The sequence below is a fragment of the Herpailurus yagouaroundi genome, unplaced genomic scaffold (assembly GCF_014898765.1).
Source record: "Herpailurus yagouaroundi ecotype Mexico unplaced genomic scaffold, PumYag 255, whole genome shotgun sequence".
Classification (NCBI taxonomy): Eukaryota; Metazoa; Chordata; class Mammalia; order Carnivora; family Felidae; genus Herpailurus; species Herpailurus yagouaroundi.
The window spans coordinates 1,482,997-1,500,641 of NW_024412472.1; the positions used below are offsets into that span (position 1 = coordinate 1,482,997).

At 38.9% G+C, this 17,645-nt stretch overlaps 1 protein-coding gene across 1 annotated transcript; it reads right to left on the reverse strand.

Moving 5' to 3' along the window:
* Positions 1-3,866: 3,866 nt before the first annotated feature.
* LOC121021131 (olfactory receptor 51J1) lies at positions 3,867-4,820 on the reverse strand. Its single transcript, XM_040461348.1, has one exon. It carries the CDS (start codon positions 4,818-4,820, stop codon positions 3,867-3,869), a length of 954 nt encoding a protein of 317 aa, XP_040317282.1.
* Positions 4,821-17,645: the final 12,825 nt, after the last annotated feature.

The window sequence follows — 17,645 nt, forward strand, 5'->3', positions numbered from 1 at the left end:
AAGCCACTTACAAAATATTTATCTAACTTTTCTAACTGTTCTTGGCAGAAGGATTAATCTGAAACAAATTAACATGTACTTGATGAATGTGGAAATGCCCATAACATGTCATGCAATTTTCTCAAGGGTTCCGATTCATAATTTAGCTTCATGTCTAGCTTAATATAATGACATGACATTATTTTGTCTGGTTTGCAAAATCAAGAATTAAGGTGGTTTCCTAAGGTCTAAATTTTAAGTTAGAATAGTGAATATAATGTCAGAATAAGATACACCTAAATTTGATGCTTTCCTATTAGACTCTGCTTATTTTTCAACTACATACACACCCAGAGACTTCTTCACTGTGTGATTTTCTAGGATTTTGTCTGATCCTCAGGTTGTCCCTGAGACTGGACCACAGGAAAATGAGTGAAAAAGACTGGAAAGAAAGGAGCTAGAAATGGGGCATTATATATCTAGTCCTTTGTAGGATGGAGCTTTCTGAAAAGTATCCATTAAATTAGCCTTGATCTGAAAAACTCTATCTACATTTAGAATCTTACTGTCTTTGATAGCCTTAAGTATAGGAGTGATCATATTTAAGAAGTCTGAGGGTTCACCATGCCATCCCATAAAGAGAATGAAAGTAACACCTAAGATTCTCATTTTATGTCAAGCCATCTGACAACTTGACCTCATCATTCCTTCTTGTGCCTTTCCAGCTATAGGATGTCTTTCCTCAGACACTCTAAAGATATCCCTTCTCCTCTTCTCTCTCAGGGAACTGCCACTGTCTCACTTCTTTAGTAATCTATGGGATGGCGTTTCCTGTGGGTTTCCTGCTTGGTTTCTCTTGATAGTTCTGTCACAGTTGTCTGCAGAGTTCAATCACCCATCAGTGGGCTATGAATCTAGGGCATAGTTATAAGCAACTTACGACCTTGAGGTCAGAATCTATAGAAACATAGTGTCTGGAAACCTGGAGTTAGAGTCACAGAATTAACTTTTTTTTATTTATTTTTTTTTTTATTTTTTTTTATTTTATTGTGGACATGAACTATCTTAGCCTCAACAGAATTAACTTTTGCAAAAAAATCTTTGGCTGTTTTGGTACCACTGCAATGCAGTGCAAGCAAACCATTTAAATTTATTTATTTATTTATTTATTTATTTATTTATTTATGTATTACCCAATGTAATTAACATACAGTGTTGCATTAGTTCCAGGTGTACAATATAGTGATTCATCAATTATATATATTACTCAGCACTCATCATGACAAATGCATTCCTTAATCCTCTTCACCTATTTTACCCACCCACCCTCATCTCCCTTCTGGTAACCATCAGTTTGTTCTCTATTATTAAGAGGCTGTTTGATGGTTGATCTCCTTTTTTCCCCTTTATTTGTTTGTTTCTTAAATTCCACATATGAATGAAATTATATAGTATTTGCTTTTCTCTGACTGGCTTATTTCACTTAGCGTTATACTGTCTATACTGTCTATCCATGTTTTTGTAAATGGCAAGATACCATTCTTTTTATGGCTGAACAACATGCCATTCTATGTGTGTGTGTGTGTGTGTGTGTAATATCTTCTTTATCCATTCATTTATTGATGAACACTTAGGCCTCTTTCATAACTTGGCGATTGCAAATAATGTTGCAATAAATATAAGGGTGCTTATAGCCCTTCAATTTGGTGTTTTTGTATTCTCTGGATAAATACCCAGTAGTGGAATTCCTGGATCATAGGGAAGTTCTTTTTTAATGTTTATTTATTTATTTTGAGAGAGAGAGAGAGAGAGAGCATATGCATGCATGCGTGAGCTGGGTAGGGACACAGAGAGAAGGAGAGAGAGAATACCAAGCAGACTCCATGCTCAGCGTGGAGTTGGACATGAAGTTTGATCTCACGACTGTGATATCATGACCTGAGCCAAAATCAAGTCAGATGCTTAACTAACTGAGCCATGCAGGTGCCCCATAATTTTTGACAACCTCCATACCGTCTTCCACTGTGGCTGCACCAGTTTGCATTTCCTCCAACAGTGCACAAGGGTTCCTTTTTCTCTACATCTTAGCAATAGTAACCAGACAAGAAAAAGGCATGTAAGCCATCCAGATTGGTAAAGAATCTTACACTATTTGCAGATGACACAATACTATATATAGAAAACCCTAAAGACCCCACCAAAAAACTACTAGAAGTGATAAATGAATTCAGTAAGGCCATAGGATACAAAATCAATGTACAGAAATCTACTGCATTTCTATACACAAATAATAAATCAGCATAAAGAGAAATTAAGAAAGCAATCCCACTTACAATTGCACCAAAAATAATAAAATACCTGGGAATACTTAACCATAGAGGTGAAAGACCTGTACTCTGAAAACTATAAAACACTGACGAAAGAAATTGAAAATGCCACAAAGACATGGAAAGACATTCCATGCTGATGGATTGGAAGAAAAATATTGCTAAAATATCTATACTACCAAAAGCAATCTATGTATTTAATGTGATCCCTATTGAAATACCAACAGAATTTTTCATGGAACTAGTAACAAATAATCTTAACATTTGTATGGAACCACAAAAGACCCCAAATGGCCAAAGAAACCTTGAAAAAGAAAAACAATAGTAGAGCCATCACAATTCCAGACTTCAAGTTATATTAAAAGGCTGTAGTGATCAAGACAGTATGGTACTGGCATAAAATTTTTAAAATTCATATTCAGAAGCTTTATTTGAATGTGGGAGTATTTGAGGTCTATTTTTTAATTGATTCTAAACATAGTTCCAGAAATTACAAAGAAGAGCAGAGACAGAAGTAGAAAAAAAATTATTTCTAAGCACCATGAAGAAAGGGAAATGTCTTTTTTTGTCACCACTTTATCTCTAAGGCTTAGATTTGTGTTTGATCCATTGCATGTGCTCAGTTATTGTTATTTGACTGACTACTAGGAAGGTCTGAGGAGACACAGTTCTTGCTTACTTGATGGTATGATTTATGGGCTTAATAGCTTACACTCTGGAGTTTAACCTAACTGGGTTCCACTGCTAGCTCTTGGATGCATAGGTTTGAGCAAGATGCTCACTGTAACTAAGCAGCAGTTTTTCACGTGAAAAAAAAATTACATTAATAATATCTCATAGGGTTGTTGTGGGAAATGATTAAAATAATAAAGTATACATTTGCATCTCAAAAGTCTTAGTTCCTTTTCCTAAAAATATAGGTGTGAAATTTCTACATTATTTCAAATGTCTGCAAAGAAATAATCAACCAGACAAAAAAATTAATGTACATGAAGGGGATGCTTGCCTTTTTAAAAGATTCTGCATCCTGGGTGCAGATCTTCAGAATTTTACATAATGAACAGGATTCGCAATCTTTGTCACTCTCAACTGGGAGCCTTGGTGAGGTTGATCAAATACCAGTCAGAGCCAGTACTGGAAGCCTCCTTTAAGCTAGTTAATGTAGCCTCCTGCTGTCAAGATCAAGTACGAACAACTCAAGAGAATGCAATCCATTTCATATCCTCATTCCCTAGAACAGAGATCTCAATAGATTTCCCAGGACACCTTCCATCTCCTGATTACCTTTCTCTTGTGGGGAGAGTCATGCTTTCATTAGCAATCCTTCCTGCATGGGCAAGGTAATGGAAAACCTCATGTAACACAACATTTAAAAAATAACATCAATCCTTTGTACTGTTCTGTCACACATAGTCCACCCCCACGGATACTCCAGTTTATTGCTAGATTATGTAGAACTTCCTTTAGATAACGTATTTTAAGATAACACCATTTGCATAACATGCAAGCTAGGACCACCTGGGATTATAGAAAAAAGTTCCTTCCTACTTTGTCCTTTGTCTAAACTCTGGCTCTTTTCTCTGAGAACATTCGGACAATGCCACGATGGATCTCTTTGGTCTTAATGCTGTAGACAATGGGGTTGACAACAGGTGGGAAGAAGAGATAAGCATTGGCTATCATAGCGTGCAGCAAAGGGGACACGTGGTGTCCAAAGCGGTGCACCATAGATAAGCCAATCATAGGCACATAGTAAGCGAGCACAGCACAGATATGTGAGCCACATGTGTTGAGTGCCTTCCTCCGCCCCTCCCCAGTGGTGATACTCAGTACAGTGTGGAGTATGAGCCCATAGGAGATGACAATAAGCAGTGAATCCAGCCCAAAAGTGGAGGTAACAATGAAAAGCCCATAGATATTGTTGATAGAAATGTCCCCGCAAGGTAGATGGATAAGGTTGGGGTGGAGGCAATAGGAATGGGAGAGGACGTTGTGGCCACAGAAGGGCAGGCGCCTTAACAGCATGGGCAATGGGGCCATGAGCATAATGCTTTTCAGCCCCATGACAGCTCCTGTGCCAAAGATACGGGGCAGGGTTAGAATGGCTGTATAGTGCAGTGGGCTATAGATGGCCACAAATCGGTCCACAGACATGGCCAGCAACACAGCTGACTCCATAATGGAGAACGAATGGATGAAAAACATCTGAAAAAGGCATACATCAAAACTAATCTCAGTGATGCCAAAAAGGAAGATGCCTAGCACTGTAGGCAGAGTAGATGCAGAGACGCCAACCTCAGCCAGTGCCAACATGGCAAGAAGGAGGTACATGGGCTGGTGTAGGGCAGTGTCTGTTCTGATGACATGAAGGATGGTGCCATTCCCAAGGAAGATGATAATGTACATCAGGCAGAAGGGGATGGATATCCAGAGGTGCTCTGCCTCCAGCCCTGGGATGCCAATCAGAATGAACGTTGTAGGTAAGAACTCCAAAGAGCTATTAGAGTTCTTCATGTTGAGATCTCATCCTGTGGGATCAGTGATACCTTAAAAATTAGAAAAAAGCTAGTGAGGTCACATTATAATGGAGAAAGACCCCTGGACACTGAGGGAAGGGAAGAAGAAAACAAAGCTCAAAGATTTAGGTTGCCAATGATCTCCTTCCTGAAAATTGACAGATGGCCACCATCAGAAAATTCCCAGTATTAAAGGGGTTACAGTCTCCATCAGAGAAAAACTCGAGGCTGATAGAAAATTATCCCTCTAAATTGTACTTCCTTTTGGGTCTGCTAAAGGAGAAACGACTCTCTTGTCTTGGTGTGGAGATGCCTGACCCTGGCTGCTAGGGAGACAAGCATGTGTGTGGAGGCAATCTCAGTGTAAGGTGTGGACTAATGTCAGGAAGTGGTGAACAAAGATATTTTTGATAAATATGGATATAAGGCAAAAAGCACAGTAAATAAAAACACCCAGAAATGCCTGTTGAATGAATATAGATACATGAATGATTGAGGTTCAAAGCAAGGTAAGAAGTGGCAGTGACCACAGCCTGGAGCAAATGATTGGAAAATTAACTAAAAAAGAATAGAATCTGGATCCACACTGGGTTTAGATGTTCTGTGCTTTAAAATGACTAGGAAGCAACTTAAAGGATGATGTGTAAAGGTCAGAATGAGGCAAGAACAAAGGCTGATGGATTTGTATGCAGACTTTAAAGCTCATGAAAATAGTCTGTCATGATGATATACAGATGGAAATAATTCTGTCATGATGATAGAAATAATCTCTTGACTCACAGTTCTTGAAGATGACCTACCTGATCCGTTGGGCCTTCTTTCTGGCTCAGACACACCCATGATTCCACTGCAACAACAACCCAGGGAACCTAAACAGACTTTCAAGGAAGGTTCCTCTAGGCAGGGAAGGAAGGCAGCAGAGGGAAGGAGAAAACCACTTCCCTAAACTGGGTACATTTTAAGGTCAACATCATCTGGGATGGCACAGGAATCACAGTAGAATCCTGGACTGACAGAGCAGGAAGGACCTCTGGAAGTATTTTAAATTAATTTACCCGCCACTCACCCCTATGCATATACGTGTGCACATGCACACACACACACACACACACACACAACACACACACACTTGCTCACATACTTGCATTTGCACATATTTCCACACTTGCTGAAATCTTGTTTGCATCTTTCCTGATGAGAATTCTCTACTCAGCCATTGATGAACTTAGAGGGACCTCACTCTTACATGCTGGTTATTCTTTAGTCCTTCTCTGCAGGCTGAGGTGATACCCAGTCAAGAAGCAACATGACTAAAAATTAAGATATAAATGAGTGACTTATTAAACTAATTTCATTAGCTTACAAAGGTGGTTAGCTATTACAAACACACCAGTTATACAGTATTCTGTGGGACAAGCACACACAGACATAGCCAACTTCATATAGATCCCATTAGACAACTGGATTTAGAACAAGTTTTTAAAATAAATGGCAGGGGTTCCTGGGTGGCTTAGTCTGTTAAGCATCTGACTTTGGCTGAGGTCATGAGCTCACAGTTCGTGGGTTCGAGCTCCGCATCTGGCTCTGTACTGACAGCTCAGAGGCTGGAGCCTGCTTCAGATTCTGTGTCTCCCTCTCTCTCTGCACGCCCCCCCACTTTCCTTCTCCCTCTCTCTCCCTCAAAAATTAACTAAAAACATTAAAACATTTTTAAATAAGAAATGGCAAAGCAGCTCTTCTGAATCAAAAAACAGAATAAATGGAAGAATTATGGCATTCAGCCTTTATAGGCTTGAGTCTCCACACATAATGCAACTAAGTCTTCCATTTTAAAGAGCCCTTTCTGGACGCACTCTATCGTCTCTATCTTGGTTCCAGGTTTTATCTTCATTCCCAATTGTACCAATTCCATTGTTATTAACAAAGAAAAAGCCTTCCCAATTGTTGTTAGAAACTACTATTTAGCTTACCCCTTCCACTCCTCAGCAGACTGCAGAGAGGATACACACGTATAAGCAACCAGCTCTCCTTCATGCTGAGCGCCACACAGGATCCTGGAGACACAGAGTCCTGGTACTCTGAAAATCTCTGCACCTTTAAACCACGGGTCAAAGAACTCATCCTCTCCCACATATATGCAGGCTCAGTCATCACATACCCAAAGCGCCCTCTCTAATCTAGTTACAATTATGTTAAGTGCTACGAAAAAAGAAAAAGAAAGAAAGATTGGGGGGGGGGAGGAGTTCAGGATACAGTGGGAGGGACCTAAAGGGAAAAATCTAACTTATTATAAAAATCAAGGAAAAGCTTTTCTTAGGAAGTGATGTTTCAGCTGAGACCTGAAGAATTAGAATTTTCCTGCGCTAACTGGAAGGGTTGAGGGGATGTGATGTGGGAAACCATGACTGTGGTGGCAGGTGCACAGGACTGTACTTTAACTAGGACTAAGAGAAAACACAGAGAGAAGGAAACTGTGGATGTGCCTAGGATGTTAAAATCATTGCTTGTTTTCATAAATTGTACTTTCATGAAAATATGAAAGGGAAAAATGAAACAAGAAAAGCCCATAGCCTATCTGCACACAGGATCCCTGTGCACCTGCCGTGGTCTGATGTGGGTGTCTCAGCAAGTATTAGCTTAGGAGAAACTGCAGAATTCTAAGCTGAAACTTCAGATAGGGACATTCAGAGACAAGTCATTGACCTCAAGACATGATCACACTTGGCAGAACTCCCCACGGCTAAGGGACTTGGAGGACACTTCTGTTCCCCACTATCTGTGGGGAACAGATGTTCTCCCTTCTCCTCCCAAAGCCCAACGTGTCTTTCTTACCTTCTCAAAGGACCAAAGTTGGTCTGCCTCAGGGTTGAGCAGCTGTTTATCATGCCTGTGGCCTCACTGTGCCCTTGGTCCCATGGCTCCCTATTTCTAGTTGATGCCACCCTGGTGACCTGATATAAGAAGGCACAAATCTCGAGGAACACCTGCAAACAGGTTCTTTAATCTCCTGTTATCTTCAGTCTTCTCTTTCCATTCTGTCTGTCTGTATGTCTGTCTTTATCCCTTTTGCTTCTTTGCATTCTTTTTGTCCTCGACCTCCAAAGTCTCCCCAGCCAAGCAAGGCTTGGATCTCTTTCAAAATTATCTTAAAAAGGCAATGATACCTCTCAGTTTCAGATTCATGTGACAAGAATATTTCAGGTTTGAGGAGGAAAGAGTTTTTTTTTTTTTACTCCAAATCCATTGTAATAGGACACAATAAGTCAGCAGAGAGAGGAGAATATGGTACAGTAAATACTACATCCTTGGGAGTGGACAGAAATGGAGGTGAATTCTATGCACAGGGCAACTTTACCTACTGAAGCTTCATGAAGCTCTTTTCTTTATTTTTAAAAATAGAAATGTTAATACTCACCTCAGAGTGGCTCTGAGTATTGAATGTGAGCCTTTAGCAACCAATGACTGTCGGCATGCCCATGCTTTCTGCCTCCTCTCTCAGGAATCTTCAGAAGGGATCATTGAAATTCAGATCATCCTCAAGTATCTATTAATAGTTATCTTTCCTGATGGAGAGGGACTTGGTTCCCTGAGGAGCAAGTGCCCAGGTAATTTTGTCACCCTTTCTCAGTGTCCAGGGACCCTTAAGGGAAACAAGCTGTGTCATAGAGTCAGTACCTATTTTAAATGAACATAATAATAATAATAAACATCTACTGCACGAATAAAATAATTGATATATGTAATTTGTGTACAGAAATGTCTGGCTGATAAAAAGTGCACCCTTATAAAAGGGTTAGCTATTTTTATAATAACTGTAACAATTATTTTTATAACACTTTATAGGACAATTGTATCCTGGAGAAATAATATATCAATCTACTATGATCATCAGCTATAACTTTTATAAACATGCAGATAACAAGTAAGGAGCAGGGCACAGAGTTGATGGTAGCCATAAAACATCAGCAGTGTTTAATAAAAGGAGATGACGGAATCCAGGGGGTTAAGCTCTTGTGAGAAAGGTTTCAGGTTGGGTTGGGGGCAGGGCAACAAGAGATTGATCAGAAAAGGGGGGTGAATAAGGCTTACCAGCCTGCGAGGACTGGAGAGAGCTGGCAGAGAGTGGGCATTTCCTGACCCAGTTGTAAAGAGGATTTAAAATTGCTGAAATAATGAGTTTTGGTTATTTATTTGTAGATGGCTGGTTCATTGGCTAATTTTCTGACCAACAAGGAAAAAAAAGATTTGGCTTGAAAATCCACCATGACCCATTTTTATAGGACTTTTTTTTTTAACGTTTTATTTATTTATTTATTTATTTATTTTTTATTTTTGGGACAGAGAGAGACAGAGCATGAATGGGGGAGGGGCAGAGAGAGAGGGAGACACAGAATCGGAAACAGACTCCAGGCTCCGAGCCATTCGCCCAGAGCCTGACGCCGGGCTCGAACTCCCGGACCGCGAGATCGTGACCTGGCTGAAGTCGGACACTTAACCGACTGCGCCACCCAGGCGCCCCTTATAGGACTTTTAAAAGTTGTTCGTAAAATATACTTTTTGTGTTGCTGGTTTAACAAGAGAGAAGAGTTTTGTGTAACTAGTGTGGAAATGCACTGATACGTGGGTAGATTAGATGCAGATATATATGAAGCCGGCAGTGAACTGAGAGACTTGGAGAAGATGGAGGGACTGAGTGAGACATGGCCTTACTAAAGTCAAATAAATCTAGTGTCTAACAAGAAACTGAGGGATTTGGGGAGATCAGAAAACAGGCTATTAGAGATTCAGGAGACGGCCGTGGGGTGACCAGACAAAGCAGAATTGAATTAAACACATTGGAACTGAAGAAGAGAAGTTGAGATAGAAGTTCACTGCATGACACCTGTGGACACTGAGTTGAACTTCGGATGTCGGTATATTTTCCCCCAGATGTTAATGCCTGTTTCAAACATTTAGCAAAAATTATGTATAAAGGAGACTGTCGTTTTCCATTATACATTGAGATTGAGAGTGGCGCCTGGGTGGCTCAGTCGGTTAAGTGCCTGACTCGGTTTCAGCTCAGGTCATGATCTCAGTTCACAGCTCAGCCCCTGAGTAGGGCTCTGTGCTGACGGTGTGGAGACTGCTTGGGATTCTCCCTCTCTCTCTTTCTCTCTCTCTCTCTCTCTCTGCCCTTGCTTGGTTCTCTCTCTCAAAAATGAATAAATAAACAAAAAAATTGATATTGGGTTCTAGGAGAACTTTGGTCAAACTTCCCTTTAGAAATCCAGCACCCTTAACACTCATTATACCTTTAAGGATCCCCTCTCTCTCAGCAATATATGAAAATTAGAGTTTGTATTTATTTACTATTTTTCTCAAGTAAGTTGTACTAAGGACATCTCACACCTTTCTCAGAAAGACACATTTCATATTCTTGCCACTAATGGAATAGGAAATATTTGCAACGTTTCCATGAGAAATATTTGTCCACAAATTTTTTTTTCAGTTTTTGCAGCAATTTTTATATAAAACTCTTGCTGAGGTGAGTATATTTTAGGTGAGGCATTGTGATGGAATTATGTTTTTTTTTTTAAATTAAAAATGTTTTTAATGTTTATTTATTTTTGAGAGAGAGAAAGAGAGACAGAGTGCCGGGAAGGGAGGGAGGGCAGAGAGAGAGGGAGACACAGAATTTGAAGCAGGCTTCAGGATCTGAGCTGTCAGCACAAAGCCAGACACGGGGCTCGAACCCATGAACCTTGAGATCATGACCTGAGCTGAAGTTGGACTGAGCCACCCAGGCATCCCGAAATGGAATTATGTTTTAAAAAATGGAGACTGTTTCGAGAAGAATGCTGGTGCAATTTTGATTGGGATTGCATTGAATGTGTAGATAGCTTTGGGTAGTATTGACATTTTGACAATATTTATTCCGCCAATCCATGAGCAGGGAATGTCTTTCCATTTCTTTAAATCTTCTTCAATTGCCTTCATAAGCTTTCTATAGTTTTCAGCATACAGATCCTTTACATCTTTGGTTAGATTTATTCCTAGGTATTTTATGCTTCTTGGTGCAATTGTGAATGGGATCAGTTTCTTTACTTGTCTTTCTGTTGCTTCATTGTTAGTGTATGAGAATGCAACTGATTTCTGTACATTGATTTTGTATCCTGCAACTTTGCTGAATTCATGTATCAGTTCTAGCAGACTTTTGGTGGAGTCTATCGGATTTTCCATGTATAATATCATGTCATCTGCAAAAAGCGAAAGCTTGACTTCATCTTTGCCAATTTTGATGCCTTTGATTTCCTTTTGTTGTCTGATTGCTGATGCTAGAACTTCCAACACTATGTTAAACAACAGCGGTGAGAGTGGGCACTGGAGAGTGTGATGCTAAGTGAAATAAGCCATACAGAGAAAGACAGATACCATATGGTTTCACTCTTATGTGGATCCTGAGAAACTTAACAGGAACCCATGGGGGAGGGGAAGGAAAAAAAAAAAAAAAGAGGTTAGAGTGGGAGAGAGCCAAAGCATAAGAGACTGTTGAGAACTGAGAACAAACTAAGGGTTGATGGGGGGTGGGAGGGAGGAGAGGGTGGGTGAGGGGTATTGAGGAGGGCAACTTTTGGGATGAGCACTGGGTGTTGTATGGAAACCAATTTGACAATAAATTTCATATATTAATAAAAAAAAATAAATAAATACTTAAAAAAAATAAATAAAAAATAAAAAATGGAGACTGTAATTTTCTGCTATCAAAAAAAACAGGAATTATATAACTTATATTTCAAATAAGGCTAAGAATATTGGAGTATCAGACATCGTATACTTTTGGAACTCCACATTTCCTATAAAGTTTTCCCGTAATAAATTGAAACTAGCAAAATCCTAATACTCCACAGAGGTAAACACACACTACATACATTTTACTCTATTACAAGTGAATTTGTGCTGTGTGTGTAGAATTCAATTTTATACATGTTTTATACATTTTAAGATGATCATTCATGTATTCTCTTTCTGGGTTAGCCAAAATTACCTATCTATCTATCTATCTATCTATCTATCTGTCATCTATCTATAATCCATCTATCTACGTATCTATCATCTATTATCAAATATAAGCTGCTTTTAGGGAAAATGCTTTTCATTTTTCTTGTTTTTTTTTTTTTAATCTTTCTATAGTTTTATTTCTGACGAAAATGAAAATGCCATCAACGGAACAACAGCGAGAGACCTCATTTATCTTAAAAAGGGAAATCCGGCCTTCCATAAGGTTGGACCAGTAGGCTTGATGTGTGATAGATCAAAGCAAGCAGGCAACAAACCTAAACAGAAACAAATTAAAAAAAAAAAAAAAACAGCCCGCAATGTTAATGTCTAGCTGTGTGATATTTGTTTCAGGTTTAGTAGACTCTTTCTGCACATGAAGAACTGAAGTTTTCTTACTATATACTAGAACTCAGTATTAGTATACATTTCCCTCAAGTTCTTAAAACACCTGAAACTTATTTTGACAAGTTGCTGACATTTTCCATGAGTGTTTCTTCTGACCTAAAATATGCCTTAAATGCCCACAAATTTAAGTTTGTTCTCAGAAGCAGAGGAACTTGTCTTTCCAACCTAGGTCAATAAAACAATAAAGTTATCATATAGATGTGAGCACCGTCCACCACCTCTGCATCAGCAGAATTATTCAAGGGATGAGAACAGCTCATTCCCATCTTCTTTAAAGCAGGTGTTTGGGGCACCTGCGTGGTTCAGTTGGCTAAGCATCTAAGTCTTGGTTTTGGCTCAGGTCATGATCTCACTCTGCCTGGGGTCAGGTCTGTGTCAGGCAGAGCCTGCTTGGGGATTCTCTCGCTCCTTCTCTCTCTGCCCCCCCCCTTCTTGCGTGCTCTCTATCTCTCTCTCAAAATAAATAAATTTTAAAAATAAATTTAAAAAAAAAGCAGATGTTCAGGTGTGGGCCAAACTCTCCTGTTTGTTGCTAAAATGTGAAGGGTGTAGGTCTGCTTGTACCTACTGGGGAAAAACACAACATTTATAAGTAGAGGGTTAGAGATAAAACAATTTCACAATTCTGTTTACTGGAAAATTAAGCAGACAATAAAGAAACAGGACAAAAGCAACCATTTAAATGTTTTCTAGGACTCCTGGTAAACACAAATTTCCATTTACTAAAAATTTAAATTATACATTAAGCATAGCTTAAGTGGCAGTCCCCCTCAATTCTCAGCAGACACATAATGCATCCTGATAATTACCTCTTTGTAACAGAGTAAATGCACCTGGTTTCAGTCTGAATAGTTTTATGGATATGTCTTGCAGTGAGAAAAAGAATATGCAATGCTTTTTTGGAACCCTGGCTTCTTGGATGATGAACAGAAAAGCTCAATTCCACATCTTCACCCATGACCACTTCTAAAACCAGTCCTGATTCAAAGACAAAAACAAATCCTAGACTCTTTCTAATAGTTAAATTTGAGCAAATTTTAATAGTGAGTCTGATCAGTGTTACAAGAAGGCATTTCTCTTGTTTTGTGTACCCTTACAAAACACAAAATGTTCTTTCTTTAATAACCTAAATATCTTCGCACGACAGTTTATCTTTTACTTTCCAGGAAGAGAAAATGTGAATAGCATGTAGAAAAAGCTTCCGTCACAGTTAGCAACTAATTTTCCCCAATCCTTAATATCCAATATGAGTGCTAATTTTTAAGTTTATTTTGAGGGAGAGAGAGCACGAGCAGAGGAGGGGCAGAGAGAGGGTGAGAGAGAGAATCCCAAGCAGGCTCCACACCATCAGCTCAGAGCACACTTGGTGCTCAAATCCTCGAACCATGAGATCATGACCTGAGCTGAAACCAAAAGTCAGACACCAACTTGAGCCACTCAGGTGCCCCGAGTATTAATTTTTAAATAAAAGTTGAATACAAACATGTAAAAGGTCTGAAGCAATTTCAGGAATATGGAAAGCTTAAAGTAATATAGTAGGTTGGGAAAATATCTTGATCTCAGTGAGTGGCAAAATGTTCAGGATCATGAACTTGAATTTAAACAGGGCACGTTTGGTGCAAATGAGGTGAAGAGGTTTACAGTGTACAACAAACAGAAGAGTCTCTAGATCTGGAGTGCTCTCTTCCAGTACCTCGACAAATGGCTCAGGTGAGATCTCTGTGCATTCATTGGGGTAAGAATATTTTGCAAGGCAGGTATATGACTGGATACTTGAGACGAATAAGAGGCATACAATTATCATTGAGTTATGAGCCACTAATCAGAACATCTTCAGTGTAGAAGGTGATACAGGAAGATTGTAGGTTGTGGAAAGGAAAGGGATACACAATTTTTACTCCTAGTCTTCTGTGAATCTCCCTATTCTGGGCAGGGAGGAACACATTAACACCATGAAATCCGAACCTGGATTCCAGGGTGTCTGAGACTGAGAAAAAAGCCACAGTGTGAGTGGTCATCAGATTCCGTCCCCCAGGGGGCAACACTATTGCAGGGAGAGATGGAAGAGAGAGAATGATGACTAGGCAGAATGGATATATTTAGAAAGGGGAAAAAAAGTACAATTATGAGCAGCACAGAGATATTCTTATGAGAAGAAGAACCTATATGCATGGAAGCTTGTAAAAATAGTTTTTATAAAACCTATAAGAAAAAAGGAACCCATATTCAAACCTGAATTAGTCTTCATTACATTTTGAGGCAGATTACTAAGGTGTTCAAGGATGAGGAATTTTAGGGGCGCCTGGGTGGCTCAGTCCATTAGGCGTCCAACTTCAGCTCAGGTCATGATCTCACGGCTCATGGGTTTGAACCCCGCGTCAGGCTCTGTGCTGACAGCTTGGAGGCTGGAACCTGCTTTAGATTCTGTGTCTTCCTGTCTCTCTCTGCCCCTCCCCTGCTCACGTTCTGTCTCTCACTCTCTATCAAAAATAAATAAACATAAAAAAATGTAAGGATGAGGAATTTTAAACCATAGATACATATATACTTGAATTCAAATCTCTTTTCATGACCCATCATCCCTTGTATGTTGTGAACAACCTACTTTAGAGAGTTGTGTCGATTTGGGAAATATATTGCAAGATATAACTTTGATAACACCCTCACAATCCCCTTTCTATTTTCAAATTTCCTTTCAAATGTACTCTTATCTCATATACCATATCTGAAATATCACCATAGATTTTCTTTTTATTTATTTATTTTTTAAAAATTTTAGTTAGTTAACATATAGTATATCAATGGTTTCAGGAGTAGAATTCAGTGATTCATCACTTACATATAACACCCAGTGTTCATCCAAACAAGTGCCCTCCTTAATGCCCGTCACCCATTTAGCCCATCCCCACCCACCCACATTCCTCCATCAACCCTCAGTTTAGTCTCCATTGTAAAGAGACTTTTATGGTTTGTTTCCCTCTCTCTTTTATTTCCCCTTCCTAAATGTTCATCTATTTTGTTTCTTCAATTCCACATATGAGTGAAATCTCATGGTGTTTGTCTTTCTCTGCCTGGCTTAGCATAATACACTGTAGCTCCATCCACATCATTGTGAATGGCAAGATTTCATATTTTTGGATCACTGAGTAATATTCCATAGATTCTCTATACATGATAAAGATTAAAACATGTGCATTTCCCCCAAAGTCTCCCAGATGTTACTAGGAATGTTTAACTTAAGTACACATACTGGGACTAAGAGTAAATTTTGCATTAAGACCAGAAAAGTTTTACTGAGAAGTTAAAGGGCTTAATATTTGAGGAGCATATTCTTCTGACTTCAGAAAGAGATTCTGAAAAAGTAAGAGAGGGAGAAAAATTGTAGTCAATACAGAAACAGAGGAGAGAGAAAGACTAATGCGTATACAGTGTCATCAAATGAGGTTTTTGCACATAGAAAAAAAGGGGTGATATTAATATAAAGGTCAAGGAAATGTATGTAGACCTGTATTCATTCATTCATTCATTCATTCATTCATTCATGCAATAATTAATTTGTTCATTTAGCAAACATTTATTGAGGAGCTAGTATGTTCCAGGCACTAGAGGGACCACAGTGCGTAGTGTATGGTGTGAATGAAAAGACACTGTCCTGCCTTACCGAACTTAAAATGTACCAGACATCAAAAAAATTCAATAGTACAAAGATAACTACTTGGTTACAGTTGTGATGTGCTGTATGAGACAAACAACAAGAAGGAAATGTGCAGTTAGAATTCATGATGGGATTCTCATATGGGGGACAAGTCGTCTTGTGAGGGGGAGAGAGACATGCCCACGTACAATAGATTCTTCCAGTGAGGTTTTATCAGAGGGAATTAGTGTTATTCCCCAAAGTCAATTAAGTCAGTATTCCTCAAGAACTGTACAGACTCCTGATTTATGAAACTGTTGCTTCTGGGATTATTCTCAATTGTAGGATTTTGTTCTTAGTACCTAGTTTGTGTCTAATTGCCCCAAGGTTTGAACAGGTTACAATTAAATATATGTATATATACATATACACTTAAATATATACACTTAAATATACACTTAAATATATGTATATATACATAGTTATGTACATTTTTGTAATGAAGTGTTGAACGTATTATTCTTTTTTTTAATGTTTGTTTACTTTTGAGAGAGAGAGAGACAGAGAGAGAGCAGGGGAAGAGCAGAGAGAGAGGGAGTCACAGAATCTGAAATGGGGCCCAGGCTTTCAACTGTCAGCACAGAGCCTGAAGAGTGGCTCAAAACCATGAACCATGAAATCATGACCTGAGTCTAAGTCAGACACTTAACCAATTGAGCCACCTAGGTGTCCCATGAATGTATTATTCTTAATTTTTAAAAACAATATAGATGAAGGAAGAATTCTTTTTGTTCTTCTCTTCACCATCACAGACCCCTCCAAAAGAAGCTATTACTGTTATCAATTTAGCATATATTTAAACACTAAGTGATATTTTTATATGATTAAATTGTTTTATAAAAAGCATTATCAAATGTGTGTGTGTGTGTGTGTGTGTGTGTTAGTATCTCTTGCTTAAGCCTTGTGAGTACCTATCAACCTGGATCTTGTTTTAAATTTTATTTTTACATTTTATTTTATTTTTTTGAGAGACAGAGAGAGACAGAGCATAAGCAGAGGAGAGGGAGACACAAACTCTGACTTGTCAGCACAGAGCCTGATGTATGGCTCGAACCCATGAATATGAGATCATGACCTGAGCCAAAGTCAGATGCTGAATCAAATGAGCCACCCAGGTGTCCCCTGGGTCATTTTTCTAAACCATAGAATACTCCACTCCTAACTCATTTAACTATTTCCCCATTGACAGCCAGTTCATTTTTCTTTTATTATTTTCTCTCAAACATTGCTGAAATGAAAATTCTCATTCACATCTCTGTGTTCATAAAAAAGCATCAGAGCATAAAACTAGGGCCGTGCTAAGAATTGGAATTTCTGGGTTAAGAGTAGGTACATTTAAAAAAAAATGTTTTTTAATGTTTATTTTTGAGAGAGATAGAGCATGAGTGGGGGGAGGGGCAGGGAGATAGAGGGAGACACAGAAACTGAAACAGGCGCCAGGCTCTGAGCTGTCAGCACAGAGCCCAAGGCAGGGCTCAAACCCGTGAACCGTGAGATTATGACCTGAGCCAAAGTCGGTTACTTAACTGACTGAGCCACCCAGGCACCCCAAGAGTAGGTACATTTTATGTTGACACAACCAAAAGAGCTGACAAAATACTATACAATACTGATTTACATTATGATATCTTGTATATGAAACGTGGGTTCTCAAATTCATCAACATGCAGCCTTATCAAGCTTTCT

Bases quoted from the DNA above. Each gene is read 5' to 3' on its own strand.
- LOC121021131 (XM_040461348.1), bottom strand. From the start codon at position 4,820: ATGAAGAACTCTAATAGCTCTTTGGAGTTCTTACCTACAACGTTCATT.